The 14,696-nt window shown below is 32.4% G+C and overlaps 1 protein-coding gene across 1 annotated transcript; it reads left to right on the top strand.

Moving 5' to 3' along the window:
- Nucleotides 1-9,792: 9,792 nt before the first annotated feature.
- LOC129879854 (probable sulfate transporter 3.3) lies at nt 9,793-14,001 on the top strand. Its single transcript, XM_055953577.1, has 13 exons — nt 9,793-10,297; nt 10,390-10,438; nt 10,583-10,790; nt 10,884-11,055; nt 11,875-11,940; nt 12,163-12,276; nt 12,361-12,477; nt 12,557-12,683; nt 12,760-13,046; nt 13,118-13,308; nt 13,385-13,467; nt 13,554-13,630; nt 13,705-14,001. The coding sequence occupies exons 1-13, from the start codon at nt 10,010-10,012 to the stop codon at nt 13,861-13,863; spliced, it is 1,938 nt and encodes a 645-aa protein (XP_055809552.1). The 5' UTR covers nt 9,793-10,009; the 3' UTR covers nt 13,864-14,001.
- Nucleotides 14,002-14,696: the final 695 nt, after the last annotated feature.

Raw genomic sequence — 14,696 nt, forward strand, 5'->3', positions numbered from 1 at the left:
TAAATCATTGTACCTGCATCTTATGAAATAAAGTCATGTATACCATCGTCACATACCGTACCCGGCCCGCTAGGGGACTTGGTGTTACAAATACATCAGTCCATCATCATAGGCATATATATACTATTAGTGTTGTGGAACGTACAACCCGATCCATGTATATAACAGGTTAGTGTCGAGAAACGTACGGTCCGATTCATATATAGTATAGTAATGCCGAGGAATGTGCGCCCAATCCTTATATCATATAATAATATCGAGGAATGTACGACCCGATCCTTATAGAGTAAAATAATACTGAAAAATGTGTGATTCGATCCCTATATAGTAAAATAATATCGAGAAACGTTTGGCTCGATCCATATACAGTATGCACGAGCAGAGTAGTGCGTAACCATATGCAAATTAAAGCATTATCTGAGACTCAATAGAGTAATCAAGTGAACTATCACTTGAAGATCAGGGTAATGATCGTCTTAAGTACCGTCTAAAGGTCATTAGGAATCATATCAAGTGGAGCCTCAAGCATCATTGACGTGCATCAAGGTAATGCCACACAGCTTATGCAATCAAATACATTTATCATCATAGAGCCTTTAGGAATAGGAGCTTACGTATCCAATTACCACTCAACATATATAAGACTCGAGGGTAGTAGTTCAACTACTTTAAGACCTTTAACATTCACAAGTGAGTACGAGTCATGAGTTATACCCGGAACTTATAAATGGAATTACCTCTAAACTCATATCATATATCATCTCACTTACATTTAAGTCATTCCAAAAGAAAGAAGAGATAGGATTTACATGTACTACTTTTCATCACATATAAGACTTGAAAGGCAATAACTCAATTATTGCAGGAGTTCTAACATCAAGAAGTGGATAAGATTTATGAATCATACTTGGATTTCTATGAATGGAATTATCCCTACATTACATATACCAACCACTTATGGCTAAGACATGCCAAGAGAAAAAAGAAAGATAGCTTTACATATCTCTTATGAATTAATCGTAACCACGTTCGCTTCGTCGCCCTCTAAACCTATTTAACACGAAAGTAATACTAATATTAATAACCTTCAACTTTCCAGCTTCTAAATCTACAACCAAGCATCCATAGGAATGATTTCCTCATTCGCCTTTCTCGACTAGTCTATTAGTTAGTTAAGAAGTTAATGAAAATCAGACAGCATCTCCCTTATAACTCGCTCTATACGAACTTTCAATTACACCTCCGATTGGTACAGCCATATCAACAACAACAACTAGCAGTCATGTACAATTAAATCACTTCAACATTACGCAATACAAGCTCCAAACAACTTGCCCAAAACCATGACATCAAAATAGGGTTTTCAATCTTTATTTTTTCAAAATCTTAACCACACAAAACGGAGTATTACGTGGCTGCAACCAGCAGCATGTATATTCATTCATAGCCACGTTTTCAGCCCTTTAACACACCCAAACTAACTTCAAACACAATACCATGTTAATACAACACTACTCGACTTTAATCCAATTAAAACGACTTCAATTCTGTTCATTTACAAGTCAATAATAATTATGCAATTCTCTTATTTCCAACTTCATTTAATCAAGTAATCTTTCCATTACAACACCATTAACTCTAATTCGAAAGGAGGAACCTTACCTTGCCGAAAATCGACCTCGAAAGCTCCTTAACGTGGCTGAAAATTAGTGGGCTACTCGCTTCACTTCCTTGCTTCCCCAACGAGTAATTTATGCTATTAAACACTCTTACCTAATCGAAGAATACCTTAGATAATTAATTTATGGAGCAAAAGTTGAGGGCTTACCTTGGAGGAACCCTAGCCGTAGCTCTCTTTTCTTTCTCTCAAGATTTTTCTCTCAATTTGGCTAAGTGTAGAAGATGAAGAAATGAAGAATTAATCATCAACATATATATATATATATATATATATATATATATATATATATATATACCCTTCCTTAGAGGGTGACACGTGTTATCCCCTAAGGGTGACACGTGTCCAGCCCTCATTGGGCCACTACATCCATGCGTCCACTCCAAGGCTGCCACATGGCGGGGTGGGGTCCACCCCAAGCAGGTGCGTCACCTACTTGGTCCAAGTAGGTGCATCACCTGCTGCCACGTGGCCTCTTCTCCTTTTCGTAGATTCGTAATCTCATCTTACTTTAAGAACCTATGTAATTCTTGCTACGTAAGCTCGGTATGTACTCAAGTAGCTTAAGTATGTAAGGCATTCAAGTCGATAGCTTACGTAAGTAGATCGATTACCACCACTCACTACTTGGCCTCCAACTTTTTTCCAATCCCTCTAAACTTATTTCCAACCATCGCTACTCACATAGAACTTCATAGCTAACATTGATCACATGGCAATCTTTTAGAAATAAAGAAAAAAAAGCATGCTCCAATGTACAAAAGTGCGGGGTATAACAATACAACAACCTGATTTCAAAACAGCAAGATAGTTAGGATTTGTTTAATGCGGAACAAATGCCTACACAGTCAAGACTACATAAGTATAATACACAAATTAAAATAAAATAGACTAGAATGAAAGTATAAAATACACAAAATTTTTCATTTTTGTTCTTTACAGATCAATGTCTCTAATTCTCTTCTAATTCAACTTTAATGTGTATGTAATACACATTTTAGTTCAAAGTTTAATTCATTTTTATGGTGTACAGATCACTAAAAACTTTTTTCATTAGCTATAGGTTTCATTCGTCTCTAATTCTCTTCAAATTCAACTTTAATGTGTGTGTAATACACATTTTGGTTCAAAGTTTAATTCATTTTTGTGGTGTACAGATCACTGAAAAAACTTTTTTTAATTAACTACAGATTTCATTTTCTCTTCTAATTCAACTTTAATGTATGTGTAATACATTTTAGTTCAAATTTTAATTCATTTATATTTATTTATTTTAAAAAAAATTGCAATACAAAAGATCTAACAATTCCCGGCAAAACTTCCAACAATCACTAATATAATAAACTTGAGCAAATAAATTTAGACTATAATAAAAGTATCAAATACACAAATTTTTCTTCAACATTTAGCACACAAGTTCGAAACAACAACAAACTAAGAAAATACACATAAACAAATTGAAAATGCTATCAGTTAAATAATGTGTTGGTAGAATGACATACCAGATATAGACTCTCCGGAAGAATCGTATTTTTGCAGAATTGATTTCGAGTTTTTGGATTCTTCTCCTGAGCAACAGTAGGTCTAACTTTCTTTGACTGAAATTGAGGAGGTAAATCCTCAAAATCATCATCACTGTCAACAACTTTCTTAGATGTCGATGCAACATCAACTCGTTTTCTTTTCGATTTAGATTTAGAACTCAACTCAGTGGTTTTTTTCTTACTTCTATCTCCCTTTTTATTCACATGCATTGCTTGAAAATTTTGATTAACTCACCACCAGCTTCTTCTAGAGATTAATTTGTAGAAATTCTCAAACTAAAAGTAGGACCGGCATTCACTTCACCACCACCGATTGAATCAACAATTCGAATTCGTAGGCTTCTTCTAGGAGATTTCTAACCTTCCATTACAATTATGCACCTAAAACCTACGAATTTCGTCTGAAACAAACAAAAAGATGAAGGAATAAGGAAAGAATGAAGAAGCCCTAAGAGAAGAGGAAGAGAGAGAGCCAGAAAAATGAAGAAAAAGCCTAAGAGAAAGAGAGAGATAATGACGCTCTTTTCCTTTTCCCCAAATAAAAAAGTATATATAATGTTTTATTTAATTAAAGTATTGTTAGTAATTGTTAAAAATGATAATAAAATAAAAGTATATTTAAAAATGGTAAATATTTTTTAAAATACATTCAATTAAGTAATTTTTCCATCGGGAAACTTACATAAATATACAATATTAAGAAAATATTTATCATCTATAGCAATAAAAAAAATTCACTGAACACTTATAATACATTTATAATACAGTTTTAATACATATTGCAGAGAACTATTTATAAAACATATATAATACAAGTTTTATAGATATATAATACATTTATCACATACTTTAATAGACTTATAATACATTATGTCAGTTTCTTACTACACAAACATAATATATATTTTAAAATACTTATAATACATTTATATTGTATACATAATTCACTTTTAATACAAGTGTAGATTTATCATAATATTGCTATGTATTGCTATAAATGGTAATAAATAAAAAATATCGCTAAAATCAATAAATAATTTTTAAAAAGCACTCAATCAAGTAATTTTTCCTTTTCTATCTCTCTCAGCCCAAGCCCATTATTTTCTTAACCTGCTTATTTGACACCTATGGACACGTACAAGATTATATTAATATCAGATTCTCGAGAAAGTTTCACTGGGCAATTTCTGGAGAATGCTAGGTAGCAGAAACTAGCTATATGGTGAAAGCATAACTAATAGGGAAGAACACTATAATTAATTAATTAATAGTACTCAATTGTTAGCTATATATATGATTGTGATGAAACCATAACCATCATACAACGCATGAAGAAAACAAATAAGTCAACATAAAGGATTTTGTGGATAAGTATATACTTGATATGATTCCTTGTTGACATTATAGAAACATATGGCACTCAATTAATTAACTTGACGCCTAGCTAGCCATATATATAAATAGTGATTTCACATCCAATTTTATGTGGGGAAAAAACGAAGTAATTTTAAGAGTCCACGGAAATTAGTGAACCTAGTGTTCTATATAACTTGAAGTAACTCCTATTTTTGTTAGGAAAAAACGAGGTTTGAAAGGAAAAGGAGAAAGGAAGAAAATAAATTAAAAGAAAACCAACAAAAAGGGAGGAATGATGTATCGGGGATTGAAGTTTCTAAAATAGCTAGCTATATATATATATATTCATGACCTGATTATTATTCTTCCAGCTAATTCAATTAAACTCACTTGCTACGACAATTTAATATGTACGATAATTGTATTTAATAAGGAATAATTTGGCTGACAGATAATTAAGGGTAAAAATTAAATGGACTATAATGCTGTCTTTTTGTTGTGTGTGGGGTGGGTGGGTATGGTTTCTGCTTTCTACCTATTTGTCTACAAATCTAAAAAAAAGTAAAAAAAAAAGTATTTCAAATAAAATAAAATAAATAATGTGATTATCGAATGAAACCTGTATGATTATAATTTGGAGGAAGGAGGGATTTTGGACGGTAGGTTTGTAGAAAGATTTGAAAAAGTAGGAATGAGGGGTCAAATCCATCTTAATTAACTATGATAGTGGGATTAATTTGAGATAGCTTTCTACGACATCATGGTAAGATGAAAAGATCAATATATAAAACCGTTAACCTATAAAATCATGAGATGGTCGATTTGTTTGAGTTTGCTATAGTGTTAGACGACAAACTAAATTAATTTAAGTAAATATATAACGTACTTTGCCCATGGATTCTTCTTTGCCACATGTAGGCATGCATGCATCTTTTTTTCTTTTCTTGCGTCTAAATATAAACCATTTATTTTAGTAGGGGGGGCAATTAAACATACTAGTATATGCAGTCTACAAAGATGGATGAATGACAAGTCACCATATATAGTGCGCCTATATATGCATGACTGCAGTTCCTTTGCTTTTGGACCTTACATATTCAAAAAGGACCTACCACCTCCACTAATATAATTAACACCCACACCTACTTAGCATTTCTGTCCGATCTCGATCGATCCGGCCACACTACAAAATCCATAAAAGCTAATCAGATAAAATTGGATATCCATGAAAGCTAAATAGACAAAATTGGATGATTTTTGAAACACAAAACAAAAAAAAAAGTCTAGTGACTTTGGTGGCCAATCAATATTCACAGCTTTTGACTCAAGGTATTGGAACATATTGAAGAATACTATATATTAACTACGTACCAATATTAGAGAGAACAATGTTATCTAATGTTGGGCAAAAAGGTGAAACAACTAATGAAGTTGGTGAAAAGTCCGTCAACAACAATATTATATTTGGAAGAATTCATTCTCAAAATTGCCTACCACATTAACCCTTTTTATTTAATATAATTAAATTAATTACTATATATTACGTTAATCACATATTAATCATGTAGGATGTGCTGCTATTCTTTTTTCTTACCACACAAACCTTGTGGGCTTTTAACTATTCAAGAGCCTATATATACCTTAATATATTAAACAAATATCTTTTGTTGTATAATTCATTGGTTTTTGGGTGTCTCATTATCATTGGCCTTGAGAACAAACACATATATACCAGGAATTTTTTTTTTGTTTTATTTTTGGTTGAATTATTAATAGGATGCTTGGACGTTCGATCCCTACGCTAAGTTTTCTCTCCTGTGTGTGCATCGATAATTTAAGGTGTTGCAAAACTTTTCAAGTTATAACTGCAAGGCTTTTCAGAAGCTACTTGCAAGTTGTCTACTTGAACTACTTATAACTATCAACTTAATTGCAAGTATGCGAAAACTGTTGCAAGGCTTTTTAGAAGTTGCTTGAACTACTTGCAACCTGACTTCTTGAGCTATTTGCAAGCTGTTTGATTGGTTTGGCAAGTCTAAGGAAGTTATTGTAAGCCTTTTCAGGAAGTTGTCTGCTTAATTACAAGTCTGAGGAGGTTGTTGCAAAGCTTTTTATTAAGCTATCTGTTTGAGCTACTTATAACAACCTGTCTGCTTAAGCTACTAGCAAGCAGAAAACTGTGTAATAAACATTTACAATATAATGTATTTATAACATCATGCTCATTGCTCCCTATGCCAACTACAATCTTTTCCTTTCTCTAAAAATAACCAAAAAGATATACAGAGAAGCTGCAGTTAACAGAAACCACATATTGAAACCGAAAGTGCACTAGCTATACAATCAATTTTATTGAAGATAACATGAGAGGATAAGGATCATCCTTATTAGTTAGGTTCAACATCATATCATTTTCCATTCTACTTTACCAACGTTACTTTTGTTTAGTTCTCCCTCAACCACTACATACTACTAATCATTATTTTCTTTTTTTTTACTTTGGTGTCATTATTTCTGCTTTGACACCATTAATTTTATCTTTTGTTCCTTGCCTTCGATAATTACTTTGCTGAGGTAAAGGTTTGTAATTGATTGAACCTTATAATTACTTTGCTGAGGTAAAGGTTTGTAATTGATTGAACCTTATAAGCTCTGCGTGGACACGAAATCTCTTAGTCGCTTATAAATTCAACAGAAGAAAATATTTTTTTTTTAGATTTTTGATGTATAAAAATGTCATAAAACATAATTAGAAAAAGAAAAAAAAAATTATAAGTGGCGTACTAAACCAATTCTCCCAGAGTCATCTCTAAAAGCCACTTTATATTTTGAGCTTTTATGTTGTATGGATAAGCATGACATACAGTGGCACTATTGAGCTTTTTAATTTGGCGTCAAATTAAGCAAACAAAAAGGAAAGAACGACATAACATGTACATTAGACCAGCAAAGAGTAGGAATAGCCCGTGAAGAATATTAGTGTAGATGCACCATGTATATGTGGTTTTATTTATGAATTAGGGAAAGACAAGTGAAGAATATTTAAATTATGAAATATGTGCTAGACTAGATAGAAGAACATCATGAATTATAATTGAACTGAAACAAAACATACACAAGGACAAGACACATTATTAGTCCAACAAAAAGTAGGAATATTATCTGTATATACATATACAGATTCGATTTCATTCCAAATTGAATACTTATGCAATGTATCAATATTCATTTACATGAGAGATCGATAAATAGGGTTGAGATTCCCGGGATTATATATATATATATATATATATATATATATATATATATATATATTCTCTCTTTTATTTTATTTATATGACGTTAATTTGCTCCGTCTTAATTAAACTTGCTATGGCGCTGTTGGATTTACAACAATTGATATACATGTATGGTTCTTAAATATAAAATACACAGAATGATTCAAATCTGAAAGGATTAATTTAAAAAGTGATCAGAAGGGAAAACCAGAGTACAAAACAAGCTAAAAGGTATCACGAGAGGATATAAAGTTGCCACTTGAACAAAAACTCCAATATTATGATTGGAAAACACCAAAATCCAAGTGGATTGGCTATCGAGTGACAAATGTTAGTAGGGTCACAGTAAAGACATTTTGAAAACTTAATATTTCGATATATGTATGAAAAATAACATTTAATATTATAAATATAGTATAATTTTCCGCCGAAAAATTCTTAGACATACATATATAGCTACACCCTTCAGCACATGTGTGTGTCGAACCAACAAGAGAGATCACTACCCAACAAGAGATGTCTCTACGCATATCTGATGAACAAGACAATTAAAATTCAAAAATGGTCTCTCCGCCAAACTCATATATAATTTAGATGGATGAGAATATATAATTGCATTTCAATATATTTATAAGGGTCCTGCCAAATTTATGAAAATATTTATTTACTACTTAATAGCCACAGAACATCAAGAATCTGTGCCCATGTGCTCGACTCTAATTAGCTTATTGCCTGACCTATTCTCTAATTGCTACTTCCAAATTTGCTTTTCTCTTATATGTAGTGCTTCTTCCACAGTTAAAACAAATTATTACTCCCATTTTAATTATTCATTTTATTTTTTCACGCTCATTTAAAAAATACAAGATGTAATATTAAACTGATTTATCTTTTAAATATTAATAGGCATATTTTTTTAATGTTAAAAGTATAGTTGGAACAATTGTCAACTTTAATTTAAATTTTTTTAATTAATAATTATTTTGAGATAATTTTTTTAAACTAAAATGACTGTTAAATTAGGATAGAGAGAGTAATAATTATTATTGAACAACAAATTAAAGTATAGAGAATGTGCCTATTTGGTGTATACTATGTCTTTATATACAAAATGATGAGTCTTTGTTTCCTAACTCGTGACTGATCAAAAAAGTTAGAATAATTAGTATCTTATTCGAGCCTATAATTAGGCTTTAATCTACTCATCTTTGACTTATGACTTCTATATAGTGTGAAACAACTTTAAACTCCGAAGAGTTAGTTAGGAATTAGGATATTTGCATTTTATTTACCTGTTGGGAATAATTTGCTATCATACTTTATTGGATACATGTTATTTGTTATCCGTATATATATATAATTTTGTTTATCAAAATCTGAACCTATGCTAACAAATTACTTAATATATTTGTCTATGTTTATTTGAACTTGAAATCAACTAATACCGTAAAATAGATAAACAATTCATTAAATTATTAATTTATAGTAAACCATCTATTCCCATTGGAGGGGGGGGGGGGGGGGCAACTCCCATTGCCTCTGATGTCGATAATCTGATATATTGGCTGATGCTTTGTGTTTGGGATTTTTGTTTTTATAATCCAAATCGAGTCAAAGATTTTATTACCACTATAACATAAGAAAAATTATTATTTAAACGAGTCATAGAAGTTGAATGGGACATTAGAAAACGTGGTTTTAGTTTATTGAACATTAGAAGAGAAACAATCATCAAATTGATCAAAAAAAATGTAACATCCTAATAATCTTTCTTTTTTTAGAGTCAAATAATATAAACTTTGACTAATATTTTTTTTTATCAAGTTAGTCAAATTCACTCTGAAAAAATACAATTTGCCACAATACCGACCTTACTGTTGTCATCTAAAAAGAAACTCCTCTGACTCTCTATAAATTTCCTAACCTTCTTAGAGAAGTGTACCCTTCCATTTAATGAAATTTCCATTTCCCCATTCTCCACACATTTACATTTACTTGTAATGTGTACCCATACCAAATCTCTTTCACCATCTTAATTTTGGACAAGAATACTTACCATCACCTTCCATACAAATTTCCAAGTCTTGTTCCCTTTTTAGAGTCAAAACTAGTATAAATAAAGCAAGTCTCTCAAAAATAGAATTATTCAAGAAATGGAAGAGAATAGAGTTATAGACATAACAAGAGGTGGTATGGAGGTGCACAGAGTTGTATCTCCACCCCATAGAAGCACTCTGCTGAAACTCAACAACAGGCTTAAAGAAACTTTCTTCCCTGATGACCCTTTAAGACAATTCAAAGGACAGACACTGAAACAAAAGCTGATTCTTGGTGCTCAGTATGTTTTCCCTGTACTTGAATGGGGTCCTAATTACAGCTTCAGCTTGTTCAAATCTGATATTGTATCTGGACTTACCATTGCAAGTCTTGCAATTCCTCAGGTTAATTGTTTTTTTAAAAAAATTATTTTCTCTGTTTTAAAGTTAAGTCCAAGGATTAAGTATGTCTTAACACTCTGTTTTTGTGGTTGCAGGGGATTAGCTATGCAAAATTGGCTAACTTACCTCCAATTGTTGGTCTTTGTGAGTACTCATGTTTTCATCATGCAATCAATCGTTTATTAGTATTAGTTAGCTTTATTTCTCCACTGTGGTTTTCCCTTTCTGTCTTATCTCTACACTCTATATGATCTCCATTAATTTATTAAATTTTACTCTATATTGTAGATTCAAGTTTTGTACCACCTCTTGTTTATGCTGTTCTTGGAAGTTCAAGGGATCTTGCAGTAGGTCCAGTTTCAATTGCATCACTTGTTTTAGGATCCATGCTGAGAGAAGTGGTGTCTCCTACAAAAGATCCAATCTTGTTCCTTCAACTTGCTTTCTCTTCTACTTTCTTTGCTGGACTTTTTCAAGCTTCTTTAGGATTTTTAAGGTACCTAAAATCAACAATTTCATCGAATATATATTTGGAAATTCTCTTCTGTTTTTTCTCAAACAGTTTTTTTTTTTTTTGATGAAATTGCAGACTGGGGTTTATTATTGATTTTCTTTCAAAAGCAACACTGATTGGGTTCATGGCTGGAGCTGCTATTATAGTGTCACTGCAGCAACTCAAGGGTCTTCTTGGCATCACTCATTTTACCAAACAAATGGCAATAGTCCCTGTTCTAAATTCTGTTTTCCATACAACTAATGAGGTGAATACTTTCTCTCTAATCTACTATAATAGTCAATGTAACTGAAAATTATGCTTTGTCTTTCTTGGGATTATATAAAACTACATTTGTCTTTAGTCTTCCCTTTTTGGCACAAACTTTCACAGAATTGTATTGTTGTGTGTCTTTTCTTCATATGGTATATAAGAAAATTCACATGCTCACTTGGCTTTCCATGCAATCATGTGAAATCAAGATTATAAAACTAACTAGGTTGACTCCACACAAAATTTTAAACATAAAGAAGTTTTCTTGAACTTGGTCTTAAATTAAAGATTTGTGTAATACTTTAAATCCTGTGATCTTAAACTTGATATTTTTAAACATAAAAAAGTTTTTTTTGAACTTGTAATCTTAAAGATTTGTGTAATCCTTTAAATTTTGTGGTCCTAAACTTGACATGTAAGATATTGAAATTGAAAAAACTTACTAAATTGAAAACCCCTTGACTGCATTTGAAGTCAAGGGGTTGACTCTTGAGTCTAAAAATGTTTTAAGGGAAAAGATAGAAAAAAAAAATAGTAGGTGCTTTACTTCACTTACATATTTATTACTCCCTCTGTCCCAATATCTTAGTTTGACTAGATAAAAAATTTAAGAAATAAAGTAAGATTTTTAAATATTATAATTTTAAATTAAAGATGTATGCAATCACTTGAACATATCATATTGAAAATCTTAATAAATATAGAAATAAATTCTTTTTCTAAGACATAAAAAAAAAGTAAGACACTTGAATTGAATTGGATCGAAAAAGTAGTTGCTTTGAGGGGCTTGACTGATGCAATATTGTATGTGCAGTGGTCTTGGCAAACTATATTAATGGGATTTTGCTTCTTGGTGTTCCTCTTATTGACCAGACACATTGTAAGTATATTCTTTTCCCTGCCCTTTCACTTTTTAAATGAAGGAAAATAAATGTTCAAATTCCCTTTTGACTGCGGTTTCAAAGTTTTACTGATGTCCAATACTATACTACTGTGCCAAAAATGTTACTGCAAAATAGATCACAAATAATATAGAAAAAAATATTACAGTATTTGATAAAGGTAACAACACAAAAATAATAACAAACACTTTTGGTTCCAGGGGATGAAAAAGCCAAAGTTATTTTGGGTGTCAGCCGGTGCTCCTCTTCTTTCTGTCATTATCTCTACCCTTGTTGTCTTTGCAATCAAAGGTCAGAATCATGGCATCAGCATTGTAAGTTTCTAAAAACCAAACAATTTATTTATTTATTTACCTATATCTATATTTGTTTGTTTAATCATGTTCATTTATTGGTAGATTGGAAAATTACAAGAAGGATTAAACCCTCCATCATGGAACATGTTACATTTCAGTGGAAGCTACTTGGGACTTTTAATCAAAACTGGAATTGTCACTGGCATCCTTTCACTCACTGTAAGTTGAGTATAATTTGAGATGTTCCCAGAAAACAAAAATCATGGTAAAACTTGATGTGTTTGTTAAAAAAAAATAGGAAGGAATTGCAGTGGGGAGGACTTTTGCTGCTTTAAAGAACTACCAAGTGGATGGAAACAAAGAGATGATTGCTATTGGGCTCATGAACATTGTTGGTTCCTCTACTTCCTGTTATGTCACAACCGGTACTTACATGACCGAATCAGTAGTGTGTATATATATTATACCAAAGAAACAAAATTTACACTTGTGATCGATCAGGTTCATTCTCGCGGTCAGCAGTGAATCACAATGCAGGAAGCAAAACAGCAGTGTCTAACGTAGTAATGGCAGTGACAGTGATGGTGACACTCCTTTTCCTCATGCCCCTCTTCCAATACACTCCCAATGTTGTGCTCGGGGCCATCATCGTTACTGCTGTTATTGGCCTTATCGACATCCCTGCTGCTTTTCAGATATGGAAGATTGATAAATTTGATTTCCTAGTCTTGCTATGTGCATTCTTCGGTGTCATTTTCATTTCTGTTCAAGATGGTCTTGCCATTGCAGTAAGTTTCCTTCTTTCATTACTTGCTTTTAATCAGTGTTGTTGGCCTTATTTATGTTCTCTCTCTTTCAGATTGGAATATCAATTTTAAAGGTGTTGCTGCAAATTACAAGGCCAAAAACAGTGATGTTAGGGAATATACCTGGTACTGGAATTTATAGAAATCTTGATCATTATAAAGAAGCTATGAGTGTTGCTGGTTTTCTCATTTTAAGTATTGAAGCTCCAATCAACTTTGCCAATGCTACTTATCTTAAAGAAAGGTTAGTACCAGAACTGCCCTGCATTGCATTTTTCTTCCTTCCGTATTTGTTTATTGAGTTTATTTGCCAACAAAAGGATTTCAAGATGGATACAAGACTATGGGGAAGAGGGAGCCAAGAAACAGTCGGGGCTTAGATTTGTGGTCCTTGATTTGTCTGGTAAGTCCATCCATTCTTCCTTCCTTCCCAATCAAGAAACACTTCCTTCCACTGTTTTCTTATCTGAACTGTATATTATCTGTCAGCTGTGAGTGCCATTGATACAAGTGGAGTCTCATTGTTCAAGGATTTGAATATGGCACTGGAAATGAAAGGACTTGAGGCAAGTACACTGTATATTTACTTCTCAGATGAAATCGAAACACTCTTTAACACCTTTTTTCTATTCTATTGCAGTTTGTATTGGTCAATCCAATAGGAGAAGTACTGGAAAAACTACAGAGGGCTGATGAAACCAAAGATATCATGAGACCAAATTGCCTTTTCTTAACAGTTGAAGAAGCAGTAGCTTCACTTTCCTCAACAATAAAGTACCAGATACCAGAACATGTTTAATATTTCCTATTCTATAAGGCATAAGCTTTGTAATTCTATTTGGTTCCATCAACCTCCTCTTAGAGTCATACTTGAATTGTACAACCAAAACATTAGCTAAGAAAGCATTATTTATATCAATACAAATAATTTGTCTAACCTACCTCATCTATCTTGAAATAAGGGATACTTATCTTTGTTGTTGTTTATGGTAAATTCAAACTTATCTAAAACTGGGGGTCCATTGACACCAATCTACTCTGAATAATAATACATAATCGTTATGCAACACATAATAGAGTTACACGAAGACTACTAGCCGAGAAATAGAAGATCTTAGTGCTGCCGAAAACTAAATGCAGTATAAAAATCAGTTGAAATTGAAATACTTCCTGCTTTCCCTTTCTTATAAAACTTCTCTCTTCCTTCCATTTCCTCCCTCCTTCCCTCCACCCTTTTCCCTTTTCTTGGAAATCTTTTCTCAGTACAATTGATTCAAACCATCACAGCCACTTTACTTGGTATGATATTGTTGTTGCAGGTAAATGTATTACATTCATAAACATGGCCACAAAATTGGCCGTATGCAAAAGATAAACCAAAAAGTAGAGAATTTACAAAAAATATGACTCTCTACGACCTCCACCCAATCTTCTATACAACAAGGAACTATATGGGTTCATCAAAAGAAAATAAGGGATCGGAGACTACTACTCAACTGAGAGCAGCTCAACTCTACTTCCTTAAAAGCTCTCTCTCTCTCTCTCTCTCTCTCTCTCTCTCTCTCTCTTTCTCTCTCTCTCTCTCTCTCTCTCTCTCTCTCCAAACAACCCACATAAGAGTAACCCTACCCT

This window comes from Solanum dulcamara, chromosome 2, assembly GCF_947179165.1.
Source record: "Solanum dulcamara chromosome 2, daSolDulc1.2, whole genome shotgun sequence".
NCBI classification, from domain to species: domain Eukaryota; kingdom Viridiplantae; phylum Streptophyta; class Magnoliopsida; order Solanales; family Solanaceae; genus Solanum; species Solanum dulcamara.